Consider the following 22,608-nt stretch of genomic DNA (forward strand, 5'->3'; position numbering starts at 1 on the left):
ATTGTAAATATAATTAAGACCATTAAATTATACAACTAAAATTGGTTAAAAACATTGCAGATTAAATGTGTCAGAAAAGTCTTGATGCTATCAAAAATGTTACCTATTCATTTACTCAGTGGCCATTGTTCATAATTCCATCCTCAATGTGTTCTATAAAGCATACCTTCATGCTGCCCAAATGACTGTGCCATTCTGCTCCACGCATTACTCCTCCTGGGATATTCTCATCTATAAAAGCATTAAGAGAGGCAAGATCATCAAGACAACAATGTAAGGCCTTCCTTCCCCAAAGCACCACAGAAATAATAACAGTCTAGGGGAATATACTCACCTGACTTATTTGGGCAGCTAGGCTGACCCATGTGCATCGATGGATGGTTATTTGCATAAAGAGATGCCAAATGTTTTAGAGTCTCTTTGTTTTCCACTACAAAAAAGAAAAATTCACAAATCAGTGGAGACATCTAAAAGATTTTTGTCTAAGTTCAACATCACAGATACATTTTAACTTTCTCTTCTTCTATTAAATCTTGCACCCTACCTAAGTTTATCAAGTGGTGATTACAATGAATCATGTAGTTTTGTTTAGTACATGATAATCAGATTTTGAAGGCAAACTTCTTCCTTATATTAAAAGATATTAACGTAGTTTATATAATAGACTACTATGTTAAAATAATGAACTTGTCTTGGTATGCCTTACCTCACTTGGAGGCAACTGTGACCTAATAACAATAAGCTTATAAGCTACACTGAAAACAGCCCAAACTATCTCCATATGTTGAAACTTCCCACCTCCCTCTCCCTCCCCAGATATTCAACAGTTAACTAACTCCCCAGAAGGTTCTACTGGCCAGTCAAGATTTAAAACGGGACGGAAATATTGTTTGCTTATATGACTTTCTTAAGGCACGTACTATGTTACATTCACTTTTGTACTCCCAAGATCGACACAGAGTCGCTCAATATATCATAAATAAATCAATAAATAAAGACTAGACTCAATAATGCTAAGCTTTCATGAGATCACACCTCTCTAAGTAAATGTTTGAAATTTTGAAATAGAGAATGGACAACTGCCTTATGTTGGCTATTTGCTCACCATTTAAAAACACTTACAAGAGACATTAATTCATGTCATTTTTTTACCTGTTGTTAAATAGGTTTAGATAAGATGGTTACTGTATATAGAAAAGGACATTTTGCATACCTGTCTGTACTGGCTTGTCATATGGGTAAGTAACCAGCACAGAACCACCATCTAAAGCGACAGAAAGACTGAAATCCTGTTTCTGAATCAAATTTTCAATGATGGCTTTAGTCTCAGGCTGGGAAGCATTACCTAAAAAAAGAGAGAAGCCAAATATAAATGACCAAGTTCTAAATCTTAGTGTGAATATCTATGAAATATGTGAATATCTATGTGAGCACAGTTAATATGTTGATTAAAAAAATTGTAATTACTCATTTTTCCATAAACTACGTCTGAATCAAGAGACACATGTATAAGGGAAGTTACTTAGCATTTCATATACTTTGAGATAATATGCGCACATCAATACCACTAAGCAAGTATAAGAAAATTCTTACTGAAAAAAAAAGATGGATATTAAAAAACAACTTACTGGGACACCTGGAAGAGTTCACATCTGCATCCGCTGAGGTCACATCGGATCTGATGTGGCCACACCTTTTTCCCACCTGGTCCTACCTCCTCTTACCTGGTCCCACTTCCCTTTACCTGGACACACGTTTCCTCGCCCCTACTCTAGATAAGGCCTAACTCAGGGCCAGACACTCTCTTTGCCAGCCACGTGGAGTGTCAACCTGGCCTGGTCCCAGCAGGTCTACTGAATAAACCTACCCCTTACCTGAATACCACATGCGTGGTGCTGTTCTTACTTGGCTACCTCTTTTTATAAACCTAACAGTGGGTAGCTCCTAAAATAAATAGGGACCCCTTAGATCATTGTGATAAGAAAGATTCCAATACCCTTGAGGTCAGGAGGGAAAAAGTTCATGTACATCCTATTTGCAAATTACTCAACCTCATTCAGCTTATGTTCCTTATTTAATGTTCCAGGTAATTATTATGAAAATTGAAATATACAATGTAGTGACTCATCTATTTGACTTGCAATATGTCTTGGAATACAGCAGAATCCAAAAAACAGTAGCTGCTATTGACTCATCCTTCCTTAACTATCTTCTCTTGCCATTCTCTAGCCCATCATTCACCCTACGTTTTAGATGCATTTGTGCTTTCATGTTCTCTTTTCATTTTAACCATTAATAAATTGACTTAAAGTATTAAAAAAAACCCAACAACTTAAGGGGCTGGGAAGGTAGCTCAGTGGTAGAGTGTTTGCCTTGCATGCATGAGGCCCTGTGTTCAATTCCTCAACACCACATAAGCAGAAAAAACTGGAAGTGATGCTGTGACTCAAGTGGTAGAGCAGTAGCCCCGAGCTACAGCACCCAGGCCCAGAGTTCAGGCCCCACAACCGGCCAAAAAAAAAAAAACAACAACAAAAAACAACTTAGGCTGGGCACCCATGGCTCATGCTTGTAATCTTCGCTACTCAGGAGGCTGAGATCTGAGGATTGCAGTTCAAAGCCAGCCAGGACAGGCAAGTCTGTGAGACTCTTATCTCCAATTACAGAAAAAAGCTGGAAATGGTGCTGTGGCTCAAGTGGTAGAGAGCTAGCCTTAAGCAAGAGAAGCTCAGGGACAGTGCCTAAGCCCAGAGTTTGAGCTCCAGGACCAGCAAAAACGACAATAACAACAAAAAACTATTTTTTTTTACAATTACTTAATGATAATAAATCACCTATCTTTGAAACAAAACAAGATTCTCAGAAAGCAAGATGTTTTCTGCAGCACTACTGGCAAAAGCAAAAAATTAGAAACAAATGGTTGAACTAGGTTACTGCCATATAGTAATAGTCATCAATGAAAATGTTAAAGATCTATGTCGGCCAGGTGCTGGTGGCTCACACCTATAATCCTACCTACTCAGGAGGCTGAGATCTGAGGATTGAAGCCAGCTCAGGCAGGAAAGTCTATGAGACTTTTATTACCAATAAACTACTCAGAAAAAGCTGGAAGTGGTGCTGTGGTTCAAGTGTAGAGTTATTGCTTTGAGCACAAAGAGGTTCAGGGACAGTGCGCAGGCCCTGAGCTCAAGCCCCAGGACTGGGGGAAAAAAAAAAAATCTATGTAAGTAGTGAAGTGAAAAGATGTCAATGATATAGTGACCAAGAAAAAGTTACAGAATAATATGAATAGATGATAATCACATTTAAGTAAATAAAAAAGCCCCTTCAAATTAGCATATACATAGATATTGTGTGAGAACACACAATTGAGTGTGGAGAGAGAAAAACAATACACAGCTCTATACAAGCTAGTCATAACCTAGACATAGAATTTCTTCGTTAACTCATCTATAAAGTAAAACCAGAGAAAGAATGATCTCCAAAGCACTTGAATGATCTAAAACCTAGCCTTACTTGTGAAGTCTGTATCCAAGTCTTTGCCACGGGCATTTGTTTGTCCTGTCTTTGAAGTACAGTCTTTCTCCTGTGCTCGCTCTCGTCCATCTGGATTTAGAGAAGGAACAATCACAATCCTAGTCCTGTCAACCAACTAAAACAGAAACAGAAATCAATGAATTAGTTTATTAGCTCCATATGGAATCCACAGCGTTTTTGCATGCCTCAAATAGAAAGTCTTTATCATTCTTTATTATTGGGGGCAGGGAGAGAAGTTTTAGCATTTAAATTCAAGGGACTTGCACTTGCTAGACAAGCACTGTACCACTTGAGCCACATATCCAGCCTCTTCTTATTTTGTATTAGTTATTTTTCAGACATGTCTTGGATATGATTTCCTACCTACATCTTTCATGTAGCTGGAATAACAGACGTGTGCCACCATATCTAGCTTATTTCTTGAGATAGGAAGAGTCTCTCTAAGTTTTTGCCTACAATGGCCTCGAACTGGCCACAATCTTGATCTATGCCTCCCCAAGTAGCTAGAATTAAAGGAATCAGCCACTGTGTCTCCCTAACACCCTCCCACCATTGTTCATTTTGAATAGTTAATTTAAATGGCAGGGCTAAAAATAATTAAATGTAAAGTACAATTCTCTCTTGCTCCTAATAAATTTAAAACGAAAGCAAAGTACTACTGTACAACTAATTTTACAGTGACTTTTTTTTTTTAATCACAGAACCACTACCAGCAGGTCAGATTCTGCTGCTGCTGCTGCTGCTGCTCTCTCTCTGTCTCTGTCTCTCTCTCTCTGGCTCTGTCTCTCTCACTCATATGCAGGTCTTGAACCCAGGTCCTGGGCACTGTCCTTTAGCCTCTTTACTCAAGGTTGGCTCTCTCCCACCTGAACCATAGCTTCATTTCCAGCTTTTTGATGGGTAATTGAGGATAAAAGTCTCATGGATTTTCCTGCCCAGGCTGGCTTTGAACCTCAGGTCTCAGCCTCCTGAGTAGTTATGATTATAGGTGTGAGCTACTGGCACCCAACAGCTGCTGCTTTTCTTGTGTAAGGTTTTATTGGCACATATGTCTACTCTTGTGCCATATGGCAGAGTTGAACAGTTACAGAACAACTGCCCTACAAAGCCTAAAATATGTACAATTTGGGCATTAACAGAAACAATTTTTTTGCTAGGTGCCAGTGGCTCATGCCTGTCGTCCTAGTCACCCAGGAGACTGAGATCTGAAGATCACGGTTCAAAGCAAGCCTGGGCAGGAAAGTCCATAGGACTCGTATCTCCAATAAACCACTCAGAAAACCGGAAGTGGCTCCAGTGATAGAGTGCTAGCCTTTAGCTAGCCTTTAGCTGAAGAGCTGAGGGACAGCACCCAGGCCCAGAGTTCACGACCAACAAAAAAATAAAATAAAAAAATTTTTTGATCACTAGCTTAAGTCAGTAATAATGATGAAACTATTTTCTGGATTAAAAGTTGAAATGTGGGACTGGGAAGTTGGCTCAGTGGTAGAGCACTTGCCTTGAGCTGAAGAGCTGAGGGACAGCACTCAGGCCCAGAGTTCAGGCCCCATGACCGGACCCCAAAAAAAAAAAATGTTGAAATGTATAATCTGCAAATATCAATGTGCATCTGGACAATGAAACAGAGGAGCTAAAATCAGCATGTTAAGAAAAATAAGAACAAGGGTCTGGGAAGGTGGCTCAGTGGTAGAGTGCTTGCCTTGTATGCCTAAGGCCCTGGGTTCAATTCCCCAGCACCACATAAGCAAAAAGAAAAAAGCCGGAAGTGGTGCTATGAATCAAGTGGTAGAGCGCTAGCCTTGAGCTGAAGAGCTGAGGGACAGCGCCCAGGCCCAGAGTTTAGGCCCCACGACTGGACCCAAAAAAAAAAGAAAAAGAAGAACAAATATTTGGGGGCTTAGGAAGGTGGCTCAGTGGTAGAACGCTTGCCTTGCATGCATGAGGCCCTGAGTTCGATTCCTCAGCACCACATAAGCAAAAAGAAAAAAGCCGGAAGTGGTGCTGTGGCTCAAGTGGTAGAGCGCTAGCCTTGAGCTGAAGAGCTGAGGGACAGCGCCCAGCCCAGAGTTCAGGCCCCACGGCCGGACCCCCCCCCCAAAAAAAGAACAAATATTTGTCTTATACACAATTTCTTCTCCAGATGACCATAGCACTAATACCTATAGCAAAAACTAATTTCTGGTATACTACATCCTACCACTTCAGCCACAGTTCCATAGAGATAAGATTTTTCTTGCTGAGGCTGTCTTTGAACTGCTATCCTCAGATCTCAGCCTCCTGAGTAGGTAGGACTACAGGCATGAGCCACTGGCACCCAGCCTAAAAGTGTATAAATTCTAATAAGCAATTTAAAAGTTTGGTGGTTTTTGTTTTGTTTTGTTTTTTTGGTCCATTGTGGGGCTTGAACTCTGAGCCTGGGTGCTGTCCCTGAGCTGTTCAGCTCAAAGCAAGTGCTCTACCACTTGAGCCACAGCACCACTTCCAGTTTTCTGGTGGTTTATTGGAGATAAGAGTCTCAGGGGCTTTCTTTTCCGGCCTGGCTTTGAACCTCGATCCGCAGATCTCAGCCTCCTGAGTAGCTAGGATTATAGGCGTGAGCCACCAATGCCCGGCAATTTAAAAGTTTTAAATGGTACTCGGATATCACTGAGCTTCTTCCTTTTAAAGCATGTTAAAACAGGCTATTCTCTTACCTGGGTAACAGCTGGGTTCTTCTTGTAGTTCAGGCAGAGAAATTCTGCCAGAGCCAAAAGCAGTTCAGTGCCAACAGGAGCATTTCCATGGATACCAGCAACAAAACGAATCTTTGGTTCTTCAGGCTCAGATATGTTGGGTTTATTGGAGATTTCAAGGGACCAAATATGACGATATTCAGCACTCTGTCCCAAACTTTCAGAAACCAGACACAAAAAAGTCAGCAAATGATGAAGCATTAGGTTAAACTTATGGAATTTGAACATTAAAATGTAAATAAAACACACAAAAAGGCTTAAAAGTCATTTTAAAATGACAAAGAATGAGTAAGATTGTGTCAGAAAACCTTTTGAAAATTAGTATTCCATGACCAAATCAATTGGAAGAAAAATATTGTCAGATTCAGGAAAGATTACAATTCAGTTTAGCTTTTCTTCAAACTTAGCCCTTCCCATACCATCCATCTTCACAATATGTGTACTATCTCCTACCATCTATGGCTTTCAAATAGATATGCTTAAATTTTGATTATGGAAACATTTAAATAGACATCTTACTTTCAATCTAAATTAATCTATGTAAATAAGATAACTTAGATGTTACTGTAAATGTGATTTCATAGTAAAAACAATTCAATGAAACAAAACTGGTCAAGTGTTCTGCTTGCCCAGAAGCCCTGAGACTTAAGGCCTGCTTTCTTTACTATTAGAGGAGGGTCACAAGAGTTGCAAAGTGCATATGTGCTAGCATTATGGAGGAAGATGAATGGAATAACAAAATTGTTGCTTCTGTGTGACGTTATTCAACAATGCTTAGTGCCTATTGGTTTACCAGAGAAAACTCTTGCTCCCACCAAGTTTACCACATTTGGGGAGAATAGTTAACTAAAAGCACTTCTTGGATTACAAGGTTAAAAAAAAATTAAGCAAGCTAAGAAAACTGCAAAATATTGTCTAATTTTGGTTTTTTAAAAATTAGGTCTATAGGGACTGGGAATGTGGCTTAGTGGTAGAGTGCTTGCCTAGCATGCATGAAGCCCTGGGTTCAATTCCTCAGTACCACATACACAGAAAAGGCACTTGAGCTGTTGCTCAAGTGGTAGAGTGCTAGACTTGAACAAAAGAAGCTCAGGGAGGGGTTGGGAAGATGGCTCAGTGGTAGAGCGCTCGCCTTGCATGCCTGAGGCCCTGGGTTCGATTCCTCAGCACCACATAAACAAAATGAAAAAAGCCAGAAGTGGCGCTGTGGCTCAAGAGGTAGAGCGCTAGCCTTGAGCTGAAGAGCTGAGGGACAGCGCCCAGGCCCAGAGTTCAGTCCCCACGACTGGACCAAAAAAAAAAAAAGAAAAGAGAGAGAAGGAAGTAGAGGTATAAGAAAGGAAGGGAGGAAGGGACAGGGGCAGGTAGACAGGCAGAAGGTAACACTTACGTGGTAAGATTTGTAATCTGTGGATAGTTCATTACAAGTCCTCTCAAAAATTCTGATAAGTCTTTATATGAATGATATCGATAAAGAGCCAGATTTGAGGAGGAGCTTAACATGAGACCTTCCAACCCATTCTCAGCTGAAAGGTCTTTGATTAAAGCTTCAAATTCTTTAGTAGTTGGGTCACTGGTATCCTCGGTGTTGGTGCTATCCCCCTTTCCTTTCTTTGATTCATTGTTTGCATCTGTTGATGATCGAACAAGTGTAAAGTTGACCTGAATAGCACCTTCACCCCTGACAGTCACATTCTTGGTAACTGGATTATACCTAGAATAAAGCAGACAGATCAGGGCCACAGTTCTTCAGCAGCGGTACCCAAACACTGAGAAACAGAGACACACTGGGGATACATGAACCAGAGGAAGAAATGGGGTATATCTTCCTAAAGTGTTTAGCTTTTAGGTAAATTATGATTCTTTAAAACATTAATTTACAGAGAAAAGACCCTAGTATATGTAAAATTTGAGTGAGTCTCTAAAAATTAATAATATTTGCTGGTGGCTCACACTTGTAATCCTAGCTACTCAGGAGGCTGAGAACTGAAGATCTTAGTTTAATCCAGCCCAGGCAAACAAATCTATTAGATTCTTTTAATTTTTATTTATTTTTTATTGTGAAAATACTGTATAGAGGGGTTACAATTACATGGGCAAGATAATGAGTACATTTCTTATCAAGCATTGTAGCCTCTTATTTCCAATTAACCATCAAAAAGCCAGAAGTGAAGGTGTGGCTCAAGTAGTAGAGCATTAACCTTGAGTGAGAAAGGAAAATGAGAATGAGAGGCTCTGAGTTCAGGACCCAGTACTAGCAATATACATATAAAAAAAAAGCTTGATAACATGACTTCAAATGAAAATTTGTTGCACACCATGTATCCTGGAATATAACTTCCTTGTCTGCTAGGGTATGTGGGTGGAAAAATATGCGAGGTGCTAACTTAGGGCATTTCCATAGGCACCATTCTTGTCTCGGTTCTCAAATACCCTGCTGCTTTAGTTTCTCTAATACATTGCCAAAATGGATGAAACAGAGAATTGTCCTCATTACTCATGAGTGTGTGAGATTCTAACCCCTCCATTTATAGACCACTAGATATTTGAGAGACTTTTTTTGTTTTCATATACTTAGCTTCACTTCAATTGATCTTAAAACTAACACTTCAGAAATAAGTTGGCTGGCCAGGCCTGCAATCCTAGCTACTTAGGAGGCTGAGATCTAAGGATCAGGGTTTGAAGCTAGAGTTTATTTGAGGACATACAATTCCTATCCGAAAGTAACTGGCAAAAAGCCAGAACTAGACTGGCGCTGGTGGCTCATGCCTATAATTACTGTAGCTACTCAGGATGTTGAGATCTGAAGATTGTGGTTCAAAGATAGCTCAGGCAAGAAGACTCTTATCTTTAATTAATCATAGAAAAAGCTGGAAGTGGCATTGTGGCTCAAGTAGTAGAGTTTTGAGTGAAAGGAGCCCAGGGATTCTCAGATCTCACCCCCTTGAGTAGCTAGGATTACAAGTGTGAGCCACCAGCACCTGACCTCTCTAGGATGTTAAAGAAATAATGTTCCAGAATGAAACTATGTTTGTTTTATCCCCAAGCCTTCAATTTAAATCATTCATCACTTACCCTCGAGCAGATGCTGTGATTTTGTAAGTTCCAGGAACTAAAAGGCGCCAGTAATCTCCAGTTTTGTAAGTAGTCACTGGGTGATTAATTTCAGCAACACTGATGGTGGCATTTAATATACCCCTGCCATCTGTGGCATCAAGGACAAATCCTTTGACACCCTGATGAACCTGGATGAAGGACAGAACACCCAGATTTAAGTGGTAAAGATCATCATTTAATTACTTTGAGAGCTCACATGCTAAACTAACAGACTGTTAATCATGTAAACTAATGAAACAGGAGTTTAGGACTCTGGAGTAGACCTAAATAAAAATGCTCATTAAGCAACATATTTCAGTTTCTAAAGGCTAATTGTTCATAGGCTAGGCTTGTCTATCATAAGAAATATTAAAAACATTGTTAAAAGTTTAGAACATTATGACCATTTCATGACATAGGATATTCTGCAAGAAAACAAGCTTGGCCTCTTCTGAAGGGAAATGCCATTGAAAAAAGGAATATTCTGGATTAGAGCACTGGGATTGATTCCTTGGTACCACATTAGAAAAAGTAAATAAGGGGCTGGGAAGGTGGCTCAGTGGTAGAATGCTTGCCTTGCATGCATGAGGCCCTGGGTTCGATTCCTCAGCACCACATAAGCAGAAAAAGCTAGAAGTGGTGCTATGGCTCAAGTGGTAGAGTGCTAGCCTTGAGCTGAGGGACAGTGCCCAGGCCCAGAGTTCAGGACCCACGACCAGCAAAAATAAAAATAAAAAAAAAAGAAAAAGTAAATAAGATTAATTTTAAAAATATTTATAGTCCATCTTCCTTGACTTGAGAAATGCTTAGATATGCATCTAATTCATGTAGGCCTTTTATGAAGATGGTAAAAAGTTCTCATTAATCATTAACTACCTTGTTTAGTCATTTTCTTCAACCCTTTCACATTTATAAAAATAAACTCACTTGTATCCATGACGTTTTCAGATAAATATACTAAACGAATTGGAATATTCAAAAGGAGTAAATATTAGAAAGGCTCTATCCTCACATCACTATTTGAAAACAATCAGCCCTCCCAAAACCCTTGCCCATGGGAAAAATCAAAGTTCACTCCTGAGCACCTGTTTCATAAACTGGATTAGAGATCTTCGATTCTGTTCCCAGAAGTTTGGCAGATCTTTTTCAAATGGGTATTTCACACAACCTAGTTCAATAGTTACTTCAAAGCAATTTGTTTGTAAATAGTTCCAGTCCTGCATACCACCTAAAAGTCAAAAATTTTAAAGAAATCACTGAAGGAGTTCTAAATAGTTCACATTCTGAAAGGTTTTGGTTTTTACTACTAGTTATACATCACATTCATCTTGGATCTGCATTGGTTGAAAAACAATGCATTTGTTCTCTACCGTTCATAGTTCAGGTAAAACACCCGTACTTCCATATCCAATAAAATTCACATGTCTTAGTGTTAAAGTGCTTGCCTAGCATGCATTAAATGGTTCAAGTCCTCAGTGCCACATAAACAAAAAAAGCCAGAAATGGCACTGTGGCTCAAGTAGTAGAGTGCTAGCCTTGAGCAAAAGAAGCTCAGGGATAGTGGCCATGCCCTGAGTTCGAGTCCCAGGACTGGCAAAAAATAAAAAATAAAAAATAAAAAATAAAATTCATATGTAGCTTTACATCTTGTAGTAGCCAGAAATAAAAACGAACAACTTTGACCAAGTTGTAATGCATGACTTTACTCAAAACCCAGAGAACACAAAAATGAAAACTAGCTGAAAAGGTTATTTGAACATTTAAATGATTTAAACATGTTTAAAAAATGATTCTTTCTCACAATTAAAAAAAAGATCAGTAATAAGCAGCACCATCCAGAAGAACATTCCATCAAATTGTAAGACTGATAATCTTTACCTGGGACATTATACCAATTAGCTCCATTTGTTATTCCATGAGGAAAATATTCATTAGGGTACATATTCTTGCAAGGTCTACCTTGAAACATTTGGGAGTTTTCCTGTAAAAAAAAAAGAACCTTTATTTGTATTTGTTTAAATCTACATTAAAAAAAAACACAGGAAGGATATAGGACAATAATAAACATGGTTACCAATAGTGAGTATGAGGGATTGGGGTTAGGGAACAGGGACAAAGATAGAAGTGAGACTTTTTAATGTACAAATTCTAGATGTCATTTGAATTTTGTCTATATGAATTTATTTTTAAAAATTAAAAATGTTCTTTGTAAGATAATATATAAGATTTCACTTAATTTAAAAAAACTCAGCCTAATCCTTCTCTAAAAAATTCTGCTTGCTGGACAATGGTAGTTCATGCCTGTAATCCTAGTTACTCAGAAGGCTGAGATCTAAGGATTACAGTTCAAAGCCAGCCTGGACAGGAAAGTCTATGAGACTCTTATCTCCAAAAAACTACTCAGAAAAAGCTGGAAGTTGCGCCGTGTCTCAAATGGTAGAGCACTAGCCTTGAGAAAAAAATCTCAGGGGCAGTTGTCAGGCCCCTGAGTTCAAGCCCTAGGACCAGCATAAAAAATTCTGCTCATCAGACACCATGGCTAATAAATGATTCCTAGCCCCCCCAAAAAAAATTCTGCTCATATTCACACATTATTTTTTTATTTTCAAGGATTTAAAATTCCACAAAATAAAACACACACACACACACACACACACACACACACACACACACACACACACACACACACACACACACACACACACACACACACACACACCACACACTGTGGAATCAGGAGCCTTCCCTAATGTCTAGGGGAACTAGGATAGCCCTTTGGGCATTGATGGCAATGGTCTCCTTTTGAGGACTGGATATCAGGAAGGCAGGTGTGTCAAAGGGATACACCAGAACCTTGGAAGTATCTCTGAAAAGATATGGTCATGAGTCCAGGCAGGATAGAAAGATAAATGTTTAACAGTCTAAGAGAATAAAGAGAAACTAAGGAACAAGAAGTCACAATGAGGGTGAAAAGCTGAACCATGAGGATAGATGCAATATATAATGGGAATATATGCATGTATGTATGTATGCAAAATCTGGTCCAATCATTTTGATTGTGATAGAGCAATATCCATTCTTCTGTCATTATTCCAGGTACATCACTCCTCTCGCTTCCCCCCAAAAAAGAAATGATTTGTCCAACAAAAGGCAAGAATTTTTTCCCTCCCTTGGTGGTACTGAGATTTGTGGAACTGAGATTTGAACTGAGGATCTTTCAGCTATACCCCTAGCCCTTTTTGTTATTGTTTGTTATTTCTTACATAGAATATTGCTTTTTGCCCCAGTTGGCCTAAATCATGATCTTCCTAATTACACTTCCTGCACAGTTTGGATGATAGCAGTGTGTCACTGTACCCAGCTTTTAATTGGTTAAGAAAAGCTCTTAAAGAGTGAGGAAAGGGGTACCAGTGTCCAAAAAGAAATGTACTCATTACCTGATCTGTGTAACTGTAACCCCTCTGTATATTACCTTTATAATAACAATTTAAAAATAATAAAACAGCTAGGCACTGTACACCTGTAATCCTAGCTAATCAGGAGGCTGAGATCTGAGAATCAGTTTGGAGCCAAACTTGGGCAAGAAAGTCTATGAGACTCTTATCTCCATTAAACTACAAAAAAAACCCCTCAAAGTGGAGCTGAGATTCAAGTGGTAGAGCACTAGCCTTGAGCACAAAAGCTCAGGGTCAGCACCCAGGCCTTGAGTTCAAGCCCCAGGACCAACACACACACGAAAAGTGGGTCTTGCAAACATTTTCACCTGGGTTGGTCTCTTAACAGCCATCTCCCCAGCCTTCAGCCTCCTGAGTAGCCAGAATTACAGGCATGAGCCACTGTGCCCAGTAGAAAGTAAAACTTCTTTAAGGTGAAATAAATAGCTATTCTCCTTTACTTGCAGCTCCTAATAATTACACAAGGGACACTTGCAAAGAATGAAGAAGTAGGGAAGGTGGAATGATGAAGGATGGATTAGACAGCACAGAGTTGAAGTATTAACCTTCTTAATCTATATTCAGTGGTCACAAATGGAATCAGTAGTCTAAAACTTGGAGTATACCTACTGCCCAAACCCAAACTTTAAAGTTTTCTTTTTTGTTGCTGTTGGTGGTGGTGGTCGTGGGGCTTGAACTCTGGGCCTTGGTGTTGTCCCCCAGCTCTTCAACTAAAGGCTAACACTCTACCACATGAGCCATAGCACCACTTCCGGTTTTGTGAGTGGTTTATTGGAGATAAGAGTCTCAAGGACTTTCCTGCCCAGGCTGGCTTTGAACCATGATCATAAGATCTCAGCCTCCTGAGCAGCTAGGATTACCAGTGTGAGCCACCAATGCCTACCTAACTTTAAAGTTTTCTAAGAACATTTTTTAAATAAAATTTTCATACATACAAATTTTAAGTTTCTGATCAGAAAAAGAATTCATATTTATTATAGGAAGTTTAGAAAATACAAAAAACTTTTGCCTTCTTTTCCTTGCTCTCTACTACTATGGGATTAAATACCTTAAACCAGACATTAGCAATGTTTTCCTGAAAAAGGGCCAGATTGTAAAAAAATTAGGCTTTCCCTAAAATCTCTGTTGCAATTTTTCAATTCTGCTCCTTGAATCTATTGAGATAATTGCAAAGTTTTCTACTTTAGTTTGCTAACATGGTAATTTACACCAACTCATTTTCAAAAGTTGAAGGAGGAAGCAGCCATAGATAATCTGTGAAGTATGGCTATACTTGCAATTCAATAAAAACTTCTTGTAAGTCAATTTACAAGAAACAAGTGATAAGGTAGATATTCCCATTGGTTGTAGCACTGCAGCTTGTCGACTCTTCTATTTATTTTTCACTTAGCTTGTGACTTAAATGTTTGTTAAATGAAAAAAAGCTCACACCATATGTTCCAGCTACTGTGCTATTAAAGGCAAATGGATGGGCTGGGAATGTGGCTTAGTGGTAGAGTGTTTGCCTAGCAGGCATGAAGCCTTGGGTTCAATTCCTCAGTACCACATAAACAGAAAAATTTTTTAAAAGCAAATGGAGAAAGACAAGTAGTATATTCACAAAGTCAAGTAGGAAATAGGAAAAGAAAAGCCCCAAAAGCTGACTGAAAGAGTCATGAAAAGCCCAACCAAAAAACCACTTGGACGTTATTTTAAGGTTTTCCCCCTCTTCCCCTGATACTGAGCCTTAACCTCAGGGTCTTGTGCTTGCTAGGCAGGTGCTCTACTACTTTTGCTGTGGTTATTTTTGAGACATGGTCTCACTTTTTGACTGGGCTGGTCTGGATTGCAATCCTCCTATTTAAGCTTATTACCGTAGCTGGGATGAGAGTATGTACCACTACAACCATCTTTTTCCTGTTGAGATAGGATCTCATGGACTCTTTTGGCCAGGCTGGCCTGGAATTATAATCCTCCCAATCTTCATTTTTTGAGTAGTTGTGATTATGGGTATGAGCCATTGGTGCCAGACTCCATGTCATTTTTTAATCAGTTCATTTTACAGCATATGATATTTAAACAAAAGCTTACCTTAGAATAAGAAAGTGCTATTTGTTGAAACACAGCATCATCTGGTGATTTACTGTATGTGGCAATTCCTTGTTCATCATCATCGAAAGGGTAGTTAACTACCAGTGAACCTATAAGCCAAAAAAGGAAAATATATCATTATCTGTTTCAAGATGGGTCACTGACATAAAGTAAGCTTTTGATAACAGTGCCAGGGAAGAAAAAACAATATCTGTTCAGGAACAGAAATGAGAAATAAGGGCTTACAGCTTTTTCTGCTTATGTGATGCTGAGGAATCGAACCCAGGGCCTCATGCATGCAAGGCAAACTCTCTACCATTGAGCCACCTTCCCAACCCCCTCTTTTAGGATCTTATTAGAAACTATTGAAGCCCGGTGCCAGTGGCTCACGCCTGTAATCCTAGCTACTCAGAGGGCTGAGATCTGAGGATCACGGTTCAAAGCCTGCCTGGGCAGCAAAGTCCATGAGACTCTTATCTCCAATAAACCACTAGAAAACTGGAAGTGGTGCTGTGGCTCAAGCAGTATAACACTCCCCTTGAGCTGAAGAGCGCAGGGACAGTGCCCAAGCCCAGAGTTCAAGCCCCACAACTGACAAAAAAAAAAAAAAGAAAAAAAGAAACTATTCAGTTGGAGCTATATCATGTCATATTTCAGGAGCTAAGATACACATGAAGGAAGTTATCAGCTCCCTTTGTGCTTCTCAGGCACAGTCTTTCAGATGTACATTCTCACTCCCCTGCCAAAGATTGGAATGTTTTATTTTCCTGTTAGTCACACTGTTTTCGTTTGTCTATTATGCCCTCTACTGAGCTATTCACCTTTGCCCTTTTTTTATCATGCTATTTCATAGGAAGGGAGGCAACAGGAATGGAATTTCCAACCTTAATTTCGATGAAATAAGAAACAACTGCAAACATTCACACAAAAAAATTCTTAGGTAGCAAATATGAAAAGCTACACTCATTCAATCCCCAAGAATAAATATGCTGTAACACCTCCTCCTACTCAAATGTCTCAAACACATTGTTTCACCTTGGATCTGTGATCAAAATTCAAACAAAAAGTATCAGCTGAGTGCTAATGGCTAGTTATAGTTATTCTCAGCCTCCCAGCTGAGATTGTGAGGCCAGTCTGAGAGGAAGTTTGGGACTCCCTTCTCAACCCACAGCTGGGTGTAGTGATGATGTGCCTACCATCCTAGCTATGTGAGAAGCTAATATTGATTGGAAGGATTGAGGTTCCAAGGCAGCCAAGAGCAGAAAAATTCACTCCATTTCAATGGAGAGAAGTTGGACATGGAGAAGAAAAGAGAGAAAGGGAAGAGAAAGAAGGGAGGTTTAGAGAAAGAGAAAGGGTGGGGAGGATAAAGAAAGAAAAGCCAGGAAAGAAAAAAAAAAAGAGTGGAGGGAACAACCATGGAATTGGCCTAAAAAACAGTAAGACCTTTATTGTTATCTGCCACAGAAGCAGTAACAGAATACTCATTTTCTGAAAGCTTAAGACTGTAAACAGATAAGGTTTCACTAGAATTTTCTATTGCTCCTAGTAAGACACATTAGTGGAATATAGAGTTACCATACCTCCATGCAGGTTTGCTGACAGCACAAAAGGATAAGCCTTCATCCAGCTCATTACAGCAATAGTTTCTGGTTGGGTAGGATCTGTGATCTGAACAAACTGGTCTGGGAAATTCCGATTCAAATCAAAGTTGTTGCTGTTGTTTCTACCAATTACACTTACTGAATCTCCTGAAAGATAGAAGATTCCAATTTAAGGTATATTTTGCTTGTATTATAATCCAACACATACTACTTCAGCTATTTTAACTTATGGTCAAGTACAAACACATTATAATTCATTGTTATCAATCCTGTTGTTATTGCCTTGTGTCAGTGGCTCACACCTATAATCCTAGCTACTTGGAAGTCTGAGATCTGAGGATTACAGTTAGGAGCCAGCCCAGGCAGGAAAGTCTGTGATATTCTTTATCTCCACTAAACCACCAAAAAAACTGAAAGTAGAGTTGTGGCTCAAGTTGGAGAGCACTAGCCTTGAGCACGAAAGTTCAGGAATAGCCCTCAGACACTGAGTTCAAGCCTCAGGACCAGCATAAAAAATAAAATAACACATTTTATTTAAATTGTGTGCTTAAAACCTCTTTTTCAGACTTTTAGAACAGAGGGCTAAAGCTACGAACATTTTGCTTCTGCTCTCTAGTCATACTTTGAGAAGAAAAATATCAATTATATAAATTACATTAAAGTTTCACTCAACTGTCAATAATCAACACACAAAGACATGCTCACACCTTTGAGTGAGCAGTAATGGTCAAAGAGGAACTCTATTGGACTTGTACACAGTAAGACATCCTAAAGAACCAGACTAAGCCAGGCGCCGGTGGCTCACGCCTGTAATCCTAGTTACTCAGGAGGCTGAGATCTGAGGATTTCGGTTCAAAGCCAGCCCGGGCAAGAAAGTCCGTGAAACTCTTATCTCCAATAAACCACCAGAAAACCAGAAGTGGCGTTGTAGCTCAAGTGGTAGAGTGCTTGCCTTGAGCTGAAAAGCTGAGGGACAGCACTCAGGCAGAGTTCAAGCCCCACAACTGACAAAAAAAAAAAAAAAGAAAAAAAGAGAAAAAAGAGAACCAGACTAACTGAAATTATGGTATGCTTACATTGGCGTGATCACAAAAAAGTAAAGTAAGACAAAGCAAAAAAATAATCAAAATAAGAAAAACATAAAATATAAAATGATAGAGAAGAAAAGTCCAACTTAACATTAACTGTGCATATTCCATACTGCAATTATGAGAAAAAAATTCAAATCAAATGGGTAATAATGATAAGATAATACACCCAGTAGTTAGCGCAGGGTGAATTATCAATCATGCGGCTGCATATTCATACTGTGGTTTTCCTGTTCTACTTACAGGTATTATTGCCTAGGAGCAACTGTGAGAGAGTGAAATATCACACCCCAAATAGTAGGGCATATTCCAAATTAGTTATTGAGAGAAACTGCAGTCACAGGAATAGCTCTGAAAAGCTGTCTTTTTATTTATTTATTTATTTAGGGTCCGGTTGTGGGGCCTGAACTCTGGGCCTGGGCGCTGTCCCTCAGCTCTTCAGCTCAAGGCTAGCGCTCTACCACTTGAGTCACAGCGTCACTTCTGGCTTTTTTCTTTTTGCTTATGTGGTGCTGAGGAATCGAACCCAGGGCCTCAGGCATGCAAGGCAAGCCCTCTACCACTAAGCCACCTTCCCAGCCCTGAAAAGCTGTCTTTTTATAAAAAGAAATTTACATTTCTCTATATTAGCAAGTAGTAAATGCAGCAGCAGTTTTTCTATATGATACTTCTTTTCAACCTCGAAAAGTTATTTTCATAGAAAGAATAGATTGGGGATCTGAAGTCTGGTCCAGAGATGACCACAGATACCTATGACTGAGAGACTTTATCTTGCCAGGTACAGGTGGCTGACATATAATCTATAATCCTAGCTACTCAGGAGGCTGAGACTCGAGGCTCTCAGTTCAAAGTCAGCCTGGGGAGGAAAGTCTGTGAGACTCCAGTTAACCACCAAAAACCTGGAAGTGGAGCTGTGGCTCAAGTGGTAGAGCACTAGCCATAAGCAAAAAAAGTTCAAGGACAGTGCCCAGACCTGAATTAAATTCTCAGGAGTAGCACATGCACATGAGCAAACACATTCTCTCTCCCTCTCTTCTTCCCCTCTCTCTGTCTGTCTCTCTCCCTCTCCCTCTCTCTCTTTCTCCCCCCTCTCTCTCTCTCTCTCTCTCTCTCACACACACACACACACACACACACACACACACACACACACACGTGTGGACAACCTTTATCACAGTGCACTTTGTCCCCTCAAACTTCCATAGCCTGTAGCCACCTCTCCACCTAAGGAATCCAAACCCCATCCCTTTGCTTAACTGTATATAAGCTTCAACTGCCTACTTCTCCTTAGTCATGTACTTTGTATATGGGTGCTATGTTTCTGCACATTAGTAAATTTGTTACTTTTTTTCCCCTGTTAATTTGCCCATTGTCTATCTATTATAGATCAAAATCATCAAACTTTTATAAGGAAACCTTAAAACATCCCTATAGAATTATGTGTTGGGAAAAAATGGATTTTTACTCTACTTGTGTTCAACATAGGTGGCTTGGGTAAACCTGGTCTCCCAGATCTTACTACACTGTAGCAGGAGAGATAGGTTTGCCTAGCTAGAGGAGGCACAGGAATGGGAAGTCAATGATTAAGCAGGCTAAGGTTATATATGAACAATAGAACTGGGTCAAAACCAGAGTCACTGCCTCCAAATACTTCCAGTTAGAAGATTTCCAATGCAACAATTTAATAAAAATTACTATTAAAATGAAACCATTTTGAAAATTTTTATACCATGTTGGAGTCTTTAAATTCCATTTCCTACATGAGGAGCAGAAAATGTTTCTCTCCCTTTTCCTATTTTCCCTGCTTTAACCATGTCATACTAAAATAAATTCTTGTTAAAACAAAATATAGAGATATTTATCTGCATCTGTTATATAGATAAATTTATCTACTTCTATATAATAGACATAGATATTAAACTTGATGGAACTGAGAAATTAGGAGATTAAGAAAGTACATTTTTGGTGTGTCTGTGAGGACATTTCTAGGGATGACTGACATGTGGGATAGCAACTGAGGAGAAAGATCCACTCTAAACGTGTTAGCACCACCCAGTAAGCTGGAAGCACAGATGATAAAAAAGGTGGTCCAAAAAGGTAGGAGGAGGAAGCCAGCCAGTGAACACGAGCTCTATTCTTCCTGCTCTGCCATGGCCCATTGACACCAGATTCCAGTTTCTTCAGTCTTTCAACATGATTTACCCTAGAGATTCCCTAGGGAACATCTAGGCCATCAGCCTTGGACTGGAGCTGCACTGTTGGACTTCCTTGTTCTGAAGCTTCCAGCTTCTTGGACTAAGTGACTATTGGTTCTCTTACAGCATGTACATGACAGTCTCTAATTATATAAGCCAGTCTAATAAATCTTTTTTTTTTTTTTTTTTGGTCGGTCATGGGGCTTGAACTCTGGGCCCCTCAGCACTTCAACTCAAGGTGAGCGCTCTATCACTTGAGCCATAGTGCCACTGACAGTTTTTAGGTGGTTGATTAGATGGAGAGAAGAGTCTCACGGACTTTCCCACCTGGATTGGCTTTGAACAGCAATCCTCACATCTCAGTCTCCTGAGCAGCTAGGATTACAGGCATGAGCCACTGGCACTTAGCCTTAAATCTTTTATAATTAAATATGTACCCTATTGGTTGGTTCTGCTCCTCTAAAGGGCCCTGAATAATACAGAAAGACATTACTAAAATACAAAGAGAAAAGAAAAGAAAAAAAAAGCTGTGAACATAACCTTGATCTTAATGGTCTGGCCAATTTACAAGTATATAAAAGAGCTTATAAGAAAGGAAGAAATTCCAAGAAACAAGAGGTTCAAAGTCTCTTCTATCCTAAAAATAATCATATCATATAATAACTAAAACCCTAAGCACTACTAATCAGTTATTCTTTACCTTCTTGGGACTTTTCATACCCATCAGGATTCATGGATGGCATAAGGTGAATTCTAGTGCTTCGAACCAAATCAGTTACTTCAGGATCTGTTCCAAAGTTCTTACAAAGGTATTCAATGAGGTTCAGTAGCAATTCTCTTCCAACTACTTCATTTCCATGCATATTTCCAATGTACTTAAACTCTGGCTCACCTGAAAACAAAATAATTACATGGAAGATATTTTCCTTTTCACTTTTCATGGACTCTCCCTTTTCTTCCCAATATGTTCAAATATACTGAATTTTGTTTTTTGTTTTTTGGGTTTTTTTTTTTTGGTTCTGGGGCTTGAACTCAGGGCCTGAGCACTGAGGTTTTTTTGCCTGAGCTTTTTTGCTCAAGGCTAGTACTCTACCACTTTGAGCCACAGCGCCACTTCCTTCCGATATTCTGGTGGTTAATTGGAGATAAGGAGCCTCATGGTTGGAACAGCGATCGTCTGACCTCAGCCTTCTGAGTAGCTAGGATTACAGGCGTGAGCCACCAATACCTGGATGAAAATTTTTTAACAAACATGTATTTTGCCAAAATCAAGTAAAACCTTCCCAAACATCTTGAAGTTTCCTTAAAAACATGTATGTCTCAGCAGCATGTGTGTATGTATATGCATGTATGTGTGTGGTACATGTACACAGATGTGCAAAGGAAATTTAATTTATAGCATAATTATTAGTAGAAGGAATCTAATTTAGTTACATATCAAATACCATGCCTAACGTGGATTAGCAAATAGATTTCTTCTTTGTAGGGAAAAGACTGGCCTACATTTTCTTTTTTGATTATGTTTCCTTAAATACACATACTACACAACAAGAAGAACAATATAATGCAAAGCTTTGAGAGGCATTACAGAAATTATATGCAAGGAAGTGGTGCTGTGGCTCAAGTGGCAGAGTGCTAGTCTTGAGCTGAAGAACTCAAGGACTGCACCCAGACCCAAAGCTCAAGCCCCACAAATGACAGAGGAAAAAAAAAAAAAGGGAAATTCTATGTAAGACCATACCAATTACCTGGTTCGTGGACACCTGGATTATCCGATATCTCCATCACATAGAGTTCTCTAGACTCCACTGATTTTCCTAGTGAGTAAAGACGAGTGATATTAGGATATTCATTGGCAAATCTCCTCAAGAAGATTTCCATGTCAGGGAAATGGTGGTGGTGAAAATCTTTTGGCTGAATCGGCTGGTGGGATGGGGATGTTCCAGGAGAGATATTAGGACCAGCAACTGTGCTCGCAGTTGCTGCCACCTCAGTGGTGTCAGGGATTACTGAAGCCACAGTTGGCCGAAGGGAAAAATCCACCTCTGTGGCTGGTCCTTCTTTCACCATTATATTATTAATGGTCAACGGCATGTACCTGAAAAAATAATGACAAAGGTGAGGGCTTGGAGTTAAGACAGACAGTACTTTCAACATGAGGGAAACACACCCAAAATTAAACAAAGATACATATATAAACTTAAAAGAGTTTTAGGATGTTATCTCTTGAGAATCTCAGACTAAGTAACTATTTTCTTACCAACCTTCTCAGGTACCTCATATTAGAATGTTTAAAAAAAATAACATTCAAAAGAATAAGTATGCTAATTACTCCATTATACCATTGCTACAATATTCAAAAGTATAAATTATTCATTTTTGCTGTATCTTATCAAACTGGCATTCTAGCTTCTTTCCCACGTTTTAAAGTTCAAAATTAAATGAAAGGTTATCAATTAAATCCTTTCCTTACAAAGGCAAACCTCTAGAAAAGTTTGCAGGAGGTTTGTGGTGGGGGAAACCACTCCTTTCATATGCTAGAAAGCTGATGATTCAGAGTTCTCCAAATGCCATTTGCAGAGCCCTTGGTTGCTTCTGTTCTGGTCCTTGGGTCAGAGCTTTAACATGGCTAAAATTCTTCCCAAGCTTTAAAAATTGTTCTTCCTCCCAACATTAATTACACTTCACATTTTGTCATGTGACAAAATACTCCATGACATTTTTTTCTCCTTACAAAAAAAAGAGGAGAAAAATCCAAAAGTAAGAAAAATAAAAGGCACATACAAGAAGTAACATTTAATAGATATTTTTCTGTCTTAGCTATAAAATAG

The 22,608-nt window shown here is 39.2% G+C and overlaps 1 protein-coding gene across 1 annotated transcript in view; it reads right to left on the minus strand.

The window, feature by feature from the left end:
- Cpd (carboxypeptidase D) overlaps window positions 1-22,608 on the minus strand; it is a 68,831-nt gene that overhangs the window by 12,390 nt on the left and 33,833 nt on the right. The window contains exons 5-17 of the mRNA XM_042694624.1: window positions 21,526-21,875; window positions 20,478-20,669; window positions 16,474-16,641; window positions 14,891-15,000; window positions 11,244-11,346; window positions 10,451-10,593; window positions 9,345-9,514; window positions 7,660-7,983; window positions 6,231-6,426; window positions 3,517-3,652; window positions 1,214-1,345; window positions 335-430; window positions 167-231 (exon numbers count right to left, since the gene is read on the minus strand). Coding sequence (XP_042550558.1) covers window positions 167-231; window positions 335-430; window positions 1,214-1,345; window positions 3,517-3,652; window positions 6,231-6,426; window positions 7,660-7,983; window positions 9,345-9,514; window positions 10,451-10,593; window positions 11,244-11,346; window positions 14,891-15,000; window positions 16,474-16,641; window positions 20,478-20,669; window positions 21,526-21,875 — 2,185 coding nt within the window. The remainder of the gene's footprint in view (window positions 1-166; window positions 232-334; window positions 431-1,213; window positions 1,346-3,516; window positions 3,653-6,230; window positions 6,427-7,659; window positions 7,984-9,344; window positions 9,515-10,450; window positions 10,594-11,243; window positions 11,347-14,890; window positions 15,001-16,473; window positions 16,642-20,477; window positions 20,670-21,525; window positions 21,876-22,608) is intronic.

This window comes from Dipodomys spectabilis, unplaced genomic scaffold (assembly GCF_019054845.1).
Source record: "Dipodomys spectabilis isolate Male_0828 unplaced genomic scaffold, ASM1905484v1 ptg000004l, whole genome shotgun sequence".
NCBI classification, from domain to species: domain Eukaryota; kingdom Metazoa; phylum Chordata; class Mammalia; order Rodentia; family Heteromyidae; genus Dipodomys; species Dipodomys spectabilis.